We start from the raw sequence: 12526 nt of genomic DNA, 5'->3' as shown, positions 1-12526 counted from the left end.
TCAAAGTCAGTTTGTTAGTCTCAAGAAGTGCTACTCCTCCCATTATGTCATCAGTGGCTCTAGGGGGGCTTTATGAAGTCTGACAAAATAAACCTTATTTAGCTTTATAATCGAGCCTTCTTTACAAACTGGGGGTGTGGAGTTTGAAAGACATGATCGTTTACTTGGCAAGGTTGCATTATGGGAAATACCGGGTCCAGTGTTTTGGAGCTTGACCATTATTAGAGACTAAAGGTCAGGATATCTCTGTTTCTGCTGCATTGATTTAGACCATTCTACTTTAATCTGTCTTTCACAAGTGTTCCAAATTTAGATGTGGAGTGCCACTATCTCGTTCATGTCAGAGAATACGTAAGTAGTAATACACTCAAAATGTAAATATACCCCTTTTTTCTTACAGTGGAACCCATAGAGATCCACAAGAAGAAGCTCTTCCTGTGGTTTAGCCACCTTCCTCGGGAGGAGAAACAGTTTAAAGGTTACTTCAGCCCAGAGACCATGCATGTGGATCCACTGATTCTGGAAAGAAAGGCTGAGGAGACTGCAGGAATGCTCAGCTCCCCTCTCCAAACCCAGACGTCCTCCAGCCCCTCTTTGACTGTGGAACAGCTGTTTAAGCCCACCGATGCCTGGAATGAGTGTCGTGGGCTCAATGTGCTGCTGTACGGGGCTGTGGGAACAGGGAAAAGTACGGTGGTCCGAAAGCTGGTGCTGGATTGGTGCACTGGGACCACCCTGAACAACTTCAAGCTTGTGATTCCTTTCTCTTGTGAGGACCTTGGCCAACTATCAAAGTAAGATGTCTTTCTCTTAGTCAGTGGAGTTTTTCAGTTACATATATTGGATATCTTGAGTTTGCATTTCACATTCCCAACAGTCTAAGACCCGAAGGAAAAAAATATGGTAATGGAAATCACTCAAAGCTAGAAATGAATTAGGGCAATACAAATACCACTTGCAACAATACATCCACACTAACGCTCTTCCCTTCATAGATATTATACAGTAATCTATAGTTGTATTGGAGTATACAAAATAGTATGGGAAATGTTACAGAAAAAGTATTTTCTTATCTTACCTAAACCGGATTTCATAAATTAGAAAAGGTAAATGAGAAATATGATTGGATTGGGACAAAAGAAAAAACACAATTTTGACCTCCGTTTGGTTGTACAGGGTTTCCATGGGGTCTTAAAAAGTCTAAAAATTCAAAATCAAAATTAGGCCTTAAAAAGTGTTAAATTTCTTGAAGTATTGTGTTTGAGGTCTTAAATAATCTTAAACAGGTCTTAATCTTTCTTCTAATTTTCCTATGTCCATGTAACGCTACAATTAAAATGCTCCTGCAGTGCTTTGGAATGTACCCCCCCCCCCCCCCCAGGGTGTTTTAGATCTTTCTTTTTCCTTTATTAAGACTAGAAAGACCAACATGTCTCTTTTGATTTTGAATCAAAATATGTCATTCATATGAATCGTGTAGATCCGAAGATTGTGTGTGTGTGTGTGTGTGTGTGTGTGTGTGTGTGTGTGTGTGTGTGTGTGTGGGTGGTTGGGGGGGGGGGGTTGCTGCTAAAATTTCACATGATCGTTAATGATTTTCAGCACGGTAACACTCAGCGCAAGGCTAGCTTCCTCTCCTCATTCTGCAAAGGACATCTACATGGCAGGTGCCGTTAAAGTGTTTAGTGTGTGGGTGAGCAAATGTGAAAGCTGCAGAAAGTGACGGTGAAAGTTAGCGGTGGAAAAGATCAGCATTGTCAGCCCTGTCATTTACACCTAATGTACATCTTGATAGTTAAATTACAATACAAAGAAAAAACAGTGGTGACCACGGAGGAGGTAAAGCAAATTAGTTGTGCAAACTAGTTCTTTTAAATTAATGAGGAGATTATTCTTTTGGATTTTAATGTACAAATGAATTGCTTGTAATTATACAGAAGGGAGATGGTTCTCAGGTTGCCTGTTTTTTATGTTAATTTGTAAAATGTAAAAAGCAGTAAATTACATACACGTAGGAGCCATTATACATGTCCTCCCACATTTCAAAATCTATGTTTTGTCCCCCCCACTTTTTTCCAGTGATTTCGGAGTTCACTCATAGCTGAGCCGGTTTGAGTGACTAGTCAATCAATCACACACTCCGCATCAGACAAGATTAAACGGTTGAAACGCAGACAAAAATCATGTTGCCTGTAGAGAACATGCAACAGAAGGCAAAGGGAGTACTTAAAAGTTAAGGAGTAAAAAAAGAGTGTGATCGAGGCAGTTGAAGTGCCTCACTATTAGTTTCTTTTGTGCTGCTGTTACTTATAGCTGAAGACAGCAGTGATGACGCATGCAGCAGGGTGGGTAGTAACTTGTTACAAGTAACGCAAATTTGCAAAATAAATAAATAAAATAAAAATGTAATTGGCACCTTTTCATGTTCCTTTTTTAAAACTGTAGCCTACTTTTACTCTAAACTCCAGTATTTTCTTTGGGCCAGTAATCTAGTTTTAATTTCGCTACATTTTCCATTCATACCTTCATAACTTTACCAGTCCGTAATCTGCAATAGGCTTCATTAACTGAAATGAGTTGTCATCCAGTCCGTGTGCGTGCAGTTACGCAGAAGCGCTTTGATCTTGGTTTTACTCAGCAGCTACCAGCTGTTATTTATTACAGAAACAATCAAATTTGAGATGCACAGAGAGAAAATATGGGTGGATAAAACAGTCCTGTTGGGTTTTACACGACTCACAGCTTCCTCTGTATGCAGGTTTACCTGCTTCAACAACGAGCTGCTCTGGTGTTACTGCCACAATAATTCTTTGCGTTGCGAAGATTATTTAGATGCTTTAGGAATAATCAGATTGTTTTGGCTGCCTGTGCTACTGCAAAGCAAGTGGTTTGGTTGGCTACATGTCCATAATAAAAGATACAGAGAACAATAGTTGCTGGGCAGCAAGTGTGAGAGTTTAAAGTGATCTTATAAATACATTCAAAGAGATTTAAAAGGTAAAATAACTGTATTAAACAGAAATGGCTAAATTACAGATAATCAACCAGCAAAGCAAATTGCATTCCCTAGAAATAACCATGTTGCAGCTGTTTCTAACCAGATGAACAACAGATGAAATATATCATTATACTTTTACTTGAGTAGGTTTGTCATTTTTTTCTTTTACTTTTTATGGCATTGTACTTTTTCTTGAGTAAAGATCAGTACTTTACCTGCCACTGGCCAGCGGCATCAGTACTAGCGCTGACATGAACATGAGAGACAATTCCACCGCGCTTTTTGGCACTCCCAACATTTTTCACCGTAAACACATTCAATCATCAAAATAAATTGCCCTATTAGGACATTTGGGTTTCAGATTTTTGATAACTTTTATACTTTCCAAAATATTACAGGCTTTTCAGGATATCTTCCCTATTCAAATGAATGGACAGAAAAAAAAATCATACAAGATCAAAAATGTCGACATCTTTCTTACATTTCAACTGTCAAATCCCAATCCAAATTTTCAACTTTGTGTTAAGTAAGTTATAATGCGAGCCAACCCACTCATCTTCAACCTTTTCCAAGTAATTCATTCATTCACGTAGAAACTCCATTCCAACTTTAAACTTATTCGGAGAAAGGCAGGCAGTGTGAGCACCTCTGTGAGTGCGGTAGTTGATCTGGTTTGGCGGTGAGTAAGGCAGGTTTCAGGCAAACACAGCAATGGAGTGAACTCGAAAGAGAGCTTGGGTGTAAATACCAAACTGTCAAACGGAACAATCTGTCAAAAACTGGAGTGAAGATATATAGCAGATTCCAAATTAGTTGAATGAGTCACAGGTGTGTAGGAGGCGGGTAGCCGTGGAGCAAAAGTGGAACGCCACTCCCAGACAGATAAACAGACTAGAGGTACATTTGAGATGACTGCGACTGACTTTCGCCGGGGGTGGGTTGCCAAATATACTTTGGCAGTTGCTAATATACCTGGGTGGGCCGCTCAAGTAAAGTATATGTCGAAAACACTGTATTTAAAGTTAGTGCAAGCTGTGGGCCTGTCTTTTATAAATATTAGACCGACCAATTTTATTATCTTCTAACTGCGTGTCACGTGACTATTTTGGTCCAGTCATGACTGAGTGATCATGCCTGCAAGTTAGACTACTTTAATAAACTAAGATGGAATATAATAGGAAGAATATTAATAATAATGATAAGAATTGAACCGAACCATTGCTCAGTAAATCATTACAGCCCTATATCATTACACCTCTAAATCATATTGTTTTGCACGTAAATTTATAATAATATGTTGCCAATGTTATTATAAGTACACCAGGGGCACTGCTGAGTGTTCAATTTTGTGTGCACTTGACAAAGAACCATCAGTTTGTCACAGTCAGCCATGTTTTTTGTTCACTTTCGACATCATGAACCATCATGCACCTGGATCGCTTTGAGGTCAAAAGTCTGAATAACTAATGCTATTAACTCCATTCAAACACACTTTCATACTTTATTGTTTCAACTTTTAAAGCCAGCAACTCTGTTTAGCTTTAGCTTTTCAACATCACAACGTTCACGCCACAATTTCTTCACAAAATAGTTTCTCTAGTTTGATTTACTTGCTGTTCTAAGATTTATGTCTTTGGCTGCCCACAGAATTCGTATGACTTAAGAAACAGTGGCAGTTTAAAATGCATGGATTTGGGTATGATCCTTTATACAAAGATGGCTGCATCACATTGCTGTTACAAAGGTGCACCAAATGACAAATCCCCTCCCACATAGGGTGGCTTCCTTAAGGGACCTTGTGGGCAGGAAGTACCTCCACCTAAGAAAACACCCCATGCTGAGTGGGGAGGGAAACCAGGCCAAGGATGTGCTGTTCATCTTCAATGGGATGGAGAAGATGAACCTGGATTTCCGCATTGGAGCCACTGAGCTATGCAGTGATCCTAATGAGGCGCTGCCTCCAGGTGTCGTGGTGGTGAACCTGCTGAGGAAGTACCTCCTGCCTGAGGTAAGGAACAGTCTTCCATAACTGCACTGTTCATTTATCTATTTGTCTGAAATATTAACTAAAGTAAATTACTATTATTAAGTATTTGTCATGCTGAATTGAAAAATGCTGCTATGACTCTTGCTGGTAATGTGGAAAGTTACTTAAAGGGCAGAAAGACAATTAACTCATTGTTGTTGCAATGCCGCAATTCCTATTAGCTGGGCTATCTGACAAAACCAAAAAATAGTTCAACTTTACATAGGTAACTAAAGGCTTGCAAGTGCTTTCCAGCTGTTGAGGACCAGGTTCCCTTTCTTAAACTGAGAATGTATGTAATGTAGGGATGAGTATTGCTACTCGATACCTTTATGGTATCGACGGAAACGGCAACCAACAAAATAATTTTCCATTGTTTACTTTCGGTTTTGGTACTGGTATCGTAAAATTTTAAACAATACCCAACCCTAATGTAATGTTACTATCCTGGAAACCTTCACTAGGAAAATCCAGTGGAATGCTTTGCCTTGTTCTAAATTCCATGACTTCTACAATAGTAACCAGAGTTGTGACGAGACTTAAATGTTACAAGATTTCTCGTCAGGTTAAAAGCTGCACGCAATGGATATTTTTTATACACTCTCACACTTTAATTTTCTCATGCAGTGAAAAATAAATGTATAACTGTCGACTGGCGGAGTGAATCAACTCCGCCCAGCTGATGTGACACAGGAGTAGTAAGGGGTAGTAATTAAGTGAACCTGCTCTTGCGCTGAGAGTTGCAGTCAGCTTGTGATGAGTGGTAACAGAGCTAGTTTAGCGTAGCTAGAGTAGTTTTGCAGTATTAACATATAAAAACTGAAGTGCCACCTTGCTCTGTTTGGGACTGTCAACTGCACTTTCAGAGCTGCTGAAGTTAACATGTGTGGGTGTGTGGGCAGTTAGTTTTGTTTTCAAAATAGTCTGAAGGGGATACTAACAGCAATAACGTAATGCACATCAGATTATAGGGCAGATAGACTTTTTATGAATTCTCATTAAATGACGTTATTATCTTAATATTAGGATTTTTTTTCTTCACGTCAGAGAACACAGATATGTGGGATAGATTTTGAACATGAGCAGAAAACCTGCTCAAACACAGGAGCTATTAAAGTCCAGGGGCCTCATTTATAATGATTATGACACTTTTTGTGTGTAGCAAACATCTGAATTTATGAAAAAATAGTATGCAGAAAAACGTGCGGGGGGGGGCTGTGTCTCAAGGGGTCAACATTTTGCCTATTGGTGGATCAGTCAGACGATAGAGGTCGACTCTAAATGCACACTTCAACAGGCCTTGCTCCCCACACAGCCACAAGAGATGGCTTCCTTTAGTGAACTGAACTGATTAGTAACTCTATTTGAGGACAGTTTTACCAGCCATGTCTTCCTTCTTTTTTGTGTGGACGCTCTGATAGACAGTGTTTTCAGTTTGCGGCATACATGGACAGAAGTGCGGTAAAAGGAGCCATTGTTTGTGAGAAGCACACGGTCAGCTAGTAGCAGCTAAATGCACGTGTATTCAATTCTGTATGGTAAATTCACTTTTAACGGAGCAATGCGAGCTAACAGGCAGGGTTAGAGACTTTATTCTGTCAGTTTCTCTATTGCAAAGACAAGTGTTGCAGTTTGAGAGTCTTTTCTGAAAAGAGACAAATCTCAGTAGTACACTATGCGAGCACCACGTACAACATAATTTATGAAATTATATCAGACTTGTAATTAGTTAAAGATGCACATATCACAAAGTCTGGTTTTCAAAATAAGGTGTTAACACAACGTATATACAATATGAAAATAAGATTAATTGGATTAGATTCACATGAAGTATAAAACATGTTACATTAGAATCAGAAGGAGTTTTATTGCCAATTAGTGTTTTACACATACAAGGAATTTTCTTTGGTGTTAAGGTGCTACATGTAGACAGAATAGTTGACATAAATAGATGTAGAAATATATAAATATGTAATAAACAAATGCAAGTTATATAAGAATAACAGAAGAATAGAGAAAAATAATAGTGACAAAAAAAAACTGACAATATAAAAAAATAAAAATAACAATGGAACAACAACAATTTACAATGAACAACAAATATGTACAATGTGCCAGGTTTGTGCATGATATGTCATGAAGTGATATTTACATGTGCAGAGACGATTATTATTAGTATTATTTGAGGGGGGGGTGTCAGTGGGGGTCCCGGGCCTTGTTGATGAGGCTAGCTTCAGACCGGTAGAAGCTGTTTTTTGTGGCGAGAGGTTTTGGTCCTGAGGGGAGAGTCTGAAACAGTTTGTGGCCGGGATGGGAGGTGTCAGCTGCAATCTTTCCTGCTCGCCTCAGAGTCCTGGAGGCAGCAGCATACCAGATAGTGATGGAGGAGGTGAGGTTGGACTCAATGATGGCGGTGTAGAAGTGCACCATCATTGTCTTTGGTAGGCTGAACTTCTTCAGCTGCCGCAGGAAGTTCATCCTCTGCTGGGCCTTCTTGGTGAGGGAGGTGATGTTCAGCTCCCACTTGATGTCCTGGGAGATGATGGTGCCCAGGAAGCGGAAGGAGTCCACAGTGGCGCCAGGGGAGTCACTCAGGATGATGGGGGAGGGTGGGGCTGGGCTCTTCCTGAAGTCTGCGACCATCTCCACTGTCTTCAGAGCGTTGAGCTTCAGACTGTTCTGGCTGCACCAGGTCACCAGATGGTCAATATCCCACCTATAGGCAGACTCATCCCCACCAGAGATGAGCCCAAAGAGGGTGGTGTCGTCCACAAACTTCAGGAGCTTGACGGACTGGTGACTGGAGGTGCAGCTGTTGGTGTACAGGGAGAAGAGCAGAGGGGAAAGAACGCAGCCTTGAGGCGAACCGGTGCTGATGGTCCTGGAATCAGACATGTTTTCTTCATCTTCACGTGCTGCTTCCTGTCTGTCAGGAAGTCAGTGATCCACCTGCAGGTGGAGTCAGGCACGTTTAGCTGGGAGAGCTTGTGATGCAGTCCACAAACATCCTGGCGTAGGTTCCTGGGGAGTCCGGGTGCTGGAGGATGTAGTGAAGGGCCATGTTTACTGCATCATCTACAGACCTGTTGGCTCTGTAGGCGAACTGCAGGGGTCCAGGAGTGGGTCTGTTTGATGGATTTAAGGTGGGACAGCACAAGGCGTTCAAAGGACTTCATAACCACAGAGGTCAGGGCGATGGGTCTGAAGTCGTTTAGTCCAGTGGTCCTTGGTTTTTTGGGGACAGGGATGATGGAGGAGGCTTTGAAGCAGGCTGGCACATGGCATGACTACAGTGAGGTGTTAAAAATGTCTGTGAACACCGGAGACAGCTGCTGCAGGGTGGATGGGGAGTCCAGCCCCACCGCTTTGCGAGGTTTCTGCCTCCTGAACAGTCTGTTGATGTTCCCCTCTAGGATGGTAAGAGAGGGGGAGGAGATGGTGGACTGTGGCTGGGCAGTGGTGTGACGGGGGATGGTGTCAGGTCTGTCCCATTGTCTTTCAAAGCGACAGTAAAACTGGTTCAGCTCGTTGGCAAGGCGTGAGTCATTCATGGAGTGGGGATTTAGGTTTGTAGCTGGTGATCTGTCTGAATCCTCTCCAGACAGAAGCAGAATCATTCCTTGAGAACTGGTGTTGTAGTCTCTCTGCATACAGCTGTTTAGCATCTCGCACCGCCTTTCTAAACCTGTACTTTGACTCCTTAAACCTGGCTCGGTCCCCACTCCTAAATGCCTCTTCCTTTTCCAACCTCAGCTGTCTGAGCTTAGCTGTGAACCAGGGTTTGTCATTGTTATAACTCACCCTGGTGCATATTGGTATACAGGTGTCCTCACAGAAGCTGATGTAGGACGTCACAGCCTCTGTAAACTCATCCAGATTGTTGGTAGCAGTCCTGAAAACATCCCAGTCAGTGCAGTCCAAACACGCCTGGAGGTCCTCTACAGCTTCACTGGTCCACTTCTTTGATGTCCTCACTACAGGTTTACGGAGTTTTAATTTCTGTCTGTAAGCAGGAATCAGGTGGACCATGGCGTGATCAGAGTGTCCCAGTAGAGCTCGTGTAACGGCGTGATAGGCACTGCTAACTGTGGTGTAGCAGTGATCCAAAGTGTTCCCCTCTCAGGTTGGACACTTAATAAACTGTCTGTATTTGGGGAGTTCTTGGCTGAGGTTTCCTTTGTTAAAGTCACCAAGAACAATGATAAGGGAGTCCGGGTTTGTCTGCTCCACACACAGTATCTGGTCGGCCAGCATGCGCTGTGCTTAGTGCACGTTGGCGTGCGGCAGAATGTAAACACCGACCAGAATGAATGGAGCAAACTCACGGAGGGAGTAAAACGATTTACAGTTAATGATAAAATATTTCAGATTAGGAGAACAGTGTTGCTGAATCACTGTCACATTGGTACACCAGCCATTGTTAATATAAGAACAGATACCTCCACCTTTTGTTTTGCCGGAGAGCTCTGTAGAGTCGGAAGTCCAGTATTGATCCACACAGCCATGTCTTCGTGAAGCACATAACAAAAGATGAAAAAAGGTCTCTGTTTTTCCCCACCAGTAGCTTATGTTTGTCCAGTTTGTTGCACAGTGAGCGCACGTTGGAGAGAAATATTGCCGGTAGCGGTGTGTGGAGTCCCCGCCAGCAGAGGTGCACGAGCAACCCGGCTCGTTTCCCTCTCTTACGGTACTTCATTCGGCCAACGAGAGAGCCCTTCACCAAAATGTCCAATAATTCCACTGATGACGCCAGAAAATAATAATAATAATAATAATACTTATTTGTAGAGCACTTTTCAAAAACAAGTTACAAAGTGCTTTAACAAGTGTAAAGACAATAATACCCAAGAGACAATAATACAAAAAACAATACAAGATAAAAGCATGAAAACATTGAAAAGACTAAAATACAGATAAATATAAAATTAGTAAAATAGAATAAAATAAAAGGGATAAAATAAAGTCAAATAAGATCGGGAAAGGCTCTCCTATAAAAGTATGTTTTAAGAAGGGACTTAAAAGAGTTCACTGACTCAGCCGACCTGATTTCCTCGGGCAGGCTGTTCCAGAGCCTCGGGGCCCTGACAGCAAACGCTCTGTCCCCTTTAGTTTTCAGTCGAGTGGGAAATAAATCCGCTGGAGTTGTTCCCCTGATGTTCATGAGCTCTTCTTTAGTGAAAGAGCTCTGGGAATCACAGCTGAAAACTGAGTTAACACACAAAAACAAAACAAAACAGAGCGCACCTAACACCGAGGCAGCTATAGACAGCGCCATCTTGAGGGCATCCATCCATCCATCTTCATCCGCTTATCCGGGATCGGGTCGCGGGGGCAGCAGCTCCAGCAGGCAATTCGTCCAAAAGGTGGCGCTATAATGGAAGCTCAAATACCGTCGGAGAATCCCATTCATTTAGAAACTCTCATCACAGAGTACGGTCTAGACCTGCTCTTTTATGAAAAGCGCTGTGAGATAACTGTTGTTGTGATTTGGCGCTGTGAACTACGCGCCACTACATCGCACATTCATAAACCTCAGGTCTACGTCTTTGGGGGATTCTGTTGATTCGGATGGTATAAGACACGCATCTGTGTGATGATGTTTTCATTTCGATAAATCACGAAGACTGAAAAACCTATTGTAATTAACTCCTCCGAAGTCGGCCTCTAGGTGGAGCTACAAAGCGTATATCAAATAACACTCCCATAGACATACCTTCATTTTATATCTCCGTAACCGCAAGCCCGTTTCATTTATAACTCTTGTCGTTTATTCTCCACAAGCCCCCCGAGCCACGGCAGGGCGCATGGGTTGACTTGCGCGGCCTCCGCGGGGCGAGGGGGGCGGCTGGCGCCGGGAGACTTGGACCCTGCTTACAACTGGTTGCAGTTCTAGTTTATATTGTGATCTGTCAACAACACCATAATAAAGTTCATGAAATGAGAGAGATGTCTGGCTTACTGATTCACCATTTAAAAATTACTTGCAAAACATTTTCATTTTAAAGATGTGAGATGGACCAGGTTTTTCAAGTCTTCTATATGCATGAATTTAACGTTTTTCAGAAAATCTTTTTGAAGAATTATATTTCTCTAAAACCCCAGGTCCCTTAACACTAAATTTAAAAAGACCAAAACCCTCTTAAAAAATGTATCACTTTATTCATATCCAATGAAATGGAAACACAAATGCAGGGTTTCTTGTATATTGAAGATGTGTTTGCTAGTAACGGAGCTCTGAGATCATAGTGGTCATCCTGAGGCATCTTCCCGTGGATACAAAGTCTTTCTGCTGCTGCTGGCTGCTGTGTTGTCTTCACTTCAGGTGCTTGACTGAAGCATGACATCTGCCCAATAATATCGGCCTCCTGAGTTTTGAGACTGTGAGTAGAGTGTGGTGGGTCCAGGAACATCTTATCAAATGCTATCTTCACCATGTAACTCTGTAAAACATGGCAGTCACTGTTATTTGAACATTATATTGTTTGTTTCATCAGGTCAGTCATGTACAACTGCAGATACATTTAGTCTTGAATTAGGAGAAGCTTGTATTTAACAGTGTGTGTGGTGATCACAGAACTAATGTCAAGGTGATGCCAAAATGACAACATTTCATGACCCACCCACGTTAGTTACTCTTGAATCTATCTTGTTCTATAATACTATGTATGTCATTTCTAGGTAGTTAGACCGTAGTATTGGGTCCAAACTGGTGCAACACGTATAGAGGGGTTACATGTGTTAAACAATGGTCAGCAATGCTTATCATGTCTTTGTAGCATTAGCTCTGACCTATGTAAAGTAAGCTGCACCTTGCCATATTCTGCACAATAATGGAAACACTACTGAGCAATAAAGATATTTAAAGTTCCATATATGTCTCTTGCTCAGTTAGCCACTTCATAACATTCCATTACTCAATTTACAATTTGGTATAGTGGAGCTAACAAGCTGTTACCTCATAGCTAGGTGTATTTATTGTCACAATACGAGTTGTAGAGCTCTTGTAGCGAAAGTACAAAGAGTGCAAAACAAATAATTTTTATTAAGTATAGATGGAAAATTAATTACACAGAGCATTTGACTTTGGCTGTAAATGGTGGTGTGACGTACCAAAAGCTAATTTATAAGCAAGTGAGACTCTTTTGTTTATAATGCATTGCCAGGCTAGACAAATGCAGCAGAAGAGCAGTATTCCTATATTTATTACACTGGACCTGTAACAGAGCTGCAGCATTGTCACTGAAAGTAGTATAGCAGCAAGTTAACGTTAAGTAAATCTGAATTATAATGTTTTGGTCTCTGCCTGACTTTAAACACACTGCCCAACGGTTCTCTAACGTTAAAGCTTTTGAGCAAGTTTGCAGCTTGATATTAAAGTCAGTGAGCATTTGTTTTTCACATGTGCTGATTGGCTGAAAAGGCGCTCTGTGCATCTGCACACGATTGCTCTTCCTCAAGGACCTTGACCTGCCTGTGACCTTTAAAACTGAATCTTGTGGATT

The 12526-nt window shown here is 41.6% G+C and overlaps 1 protein-coding gene across 3 annotated transcripts in view; it reads left to right on the top strand.

The window, feature by feature from the left end:
- The window catches only part of nlrx1 (NLR family member X1), a 63043-nt gene that overhangs the window by 16176 nt on the left and 34341 nt on the right, over window positions 1–12526 (top strand). For all 3 annotated transcript variants that reach the window (XM_038693060.1, XM_038693062.1, XM_038693061.1), the window contains 2 exons: window positions 401–794; window positions 4775–5006. In XM_038693060.1, the coding sequence (XP_038548988.1) occupies window positions 401–794; window positions 4775–5006 (626 nt within the window). The remainder of the gene's footprint in view (window positions 1–400; window positions 795–4774; window positions 5007–12526) is intronic.

Source organism: Micropterus salmoides, unplaced genomic scaffold (assembly GCF_014851395.1).
Source record: "Micropterus salmoides isolate LMB-PRFRI ecotype aquatic unplaced genomic scaffold, ASM1485139v1 Ms_hic_scaffold_3, whole genome shotgun sequence".
NCBI lineage: Eukaryota > Metazoa > Chordata > Actinopteri > Centrarchiformes > Centrarchidae > Micropterus > Micropterus salmoides.
Note: the sequence above shows the minus strand (reverse complement) of the source record. Positions and strands in the feature narration are given on the sequence as shown.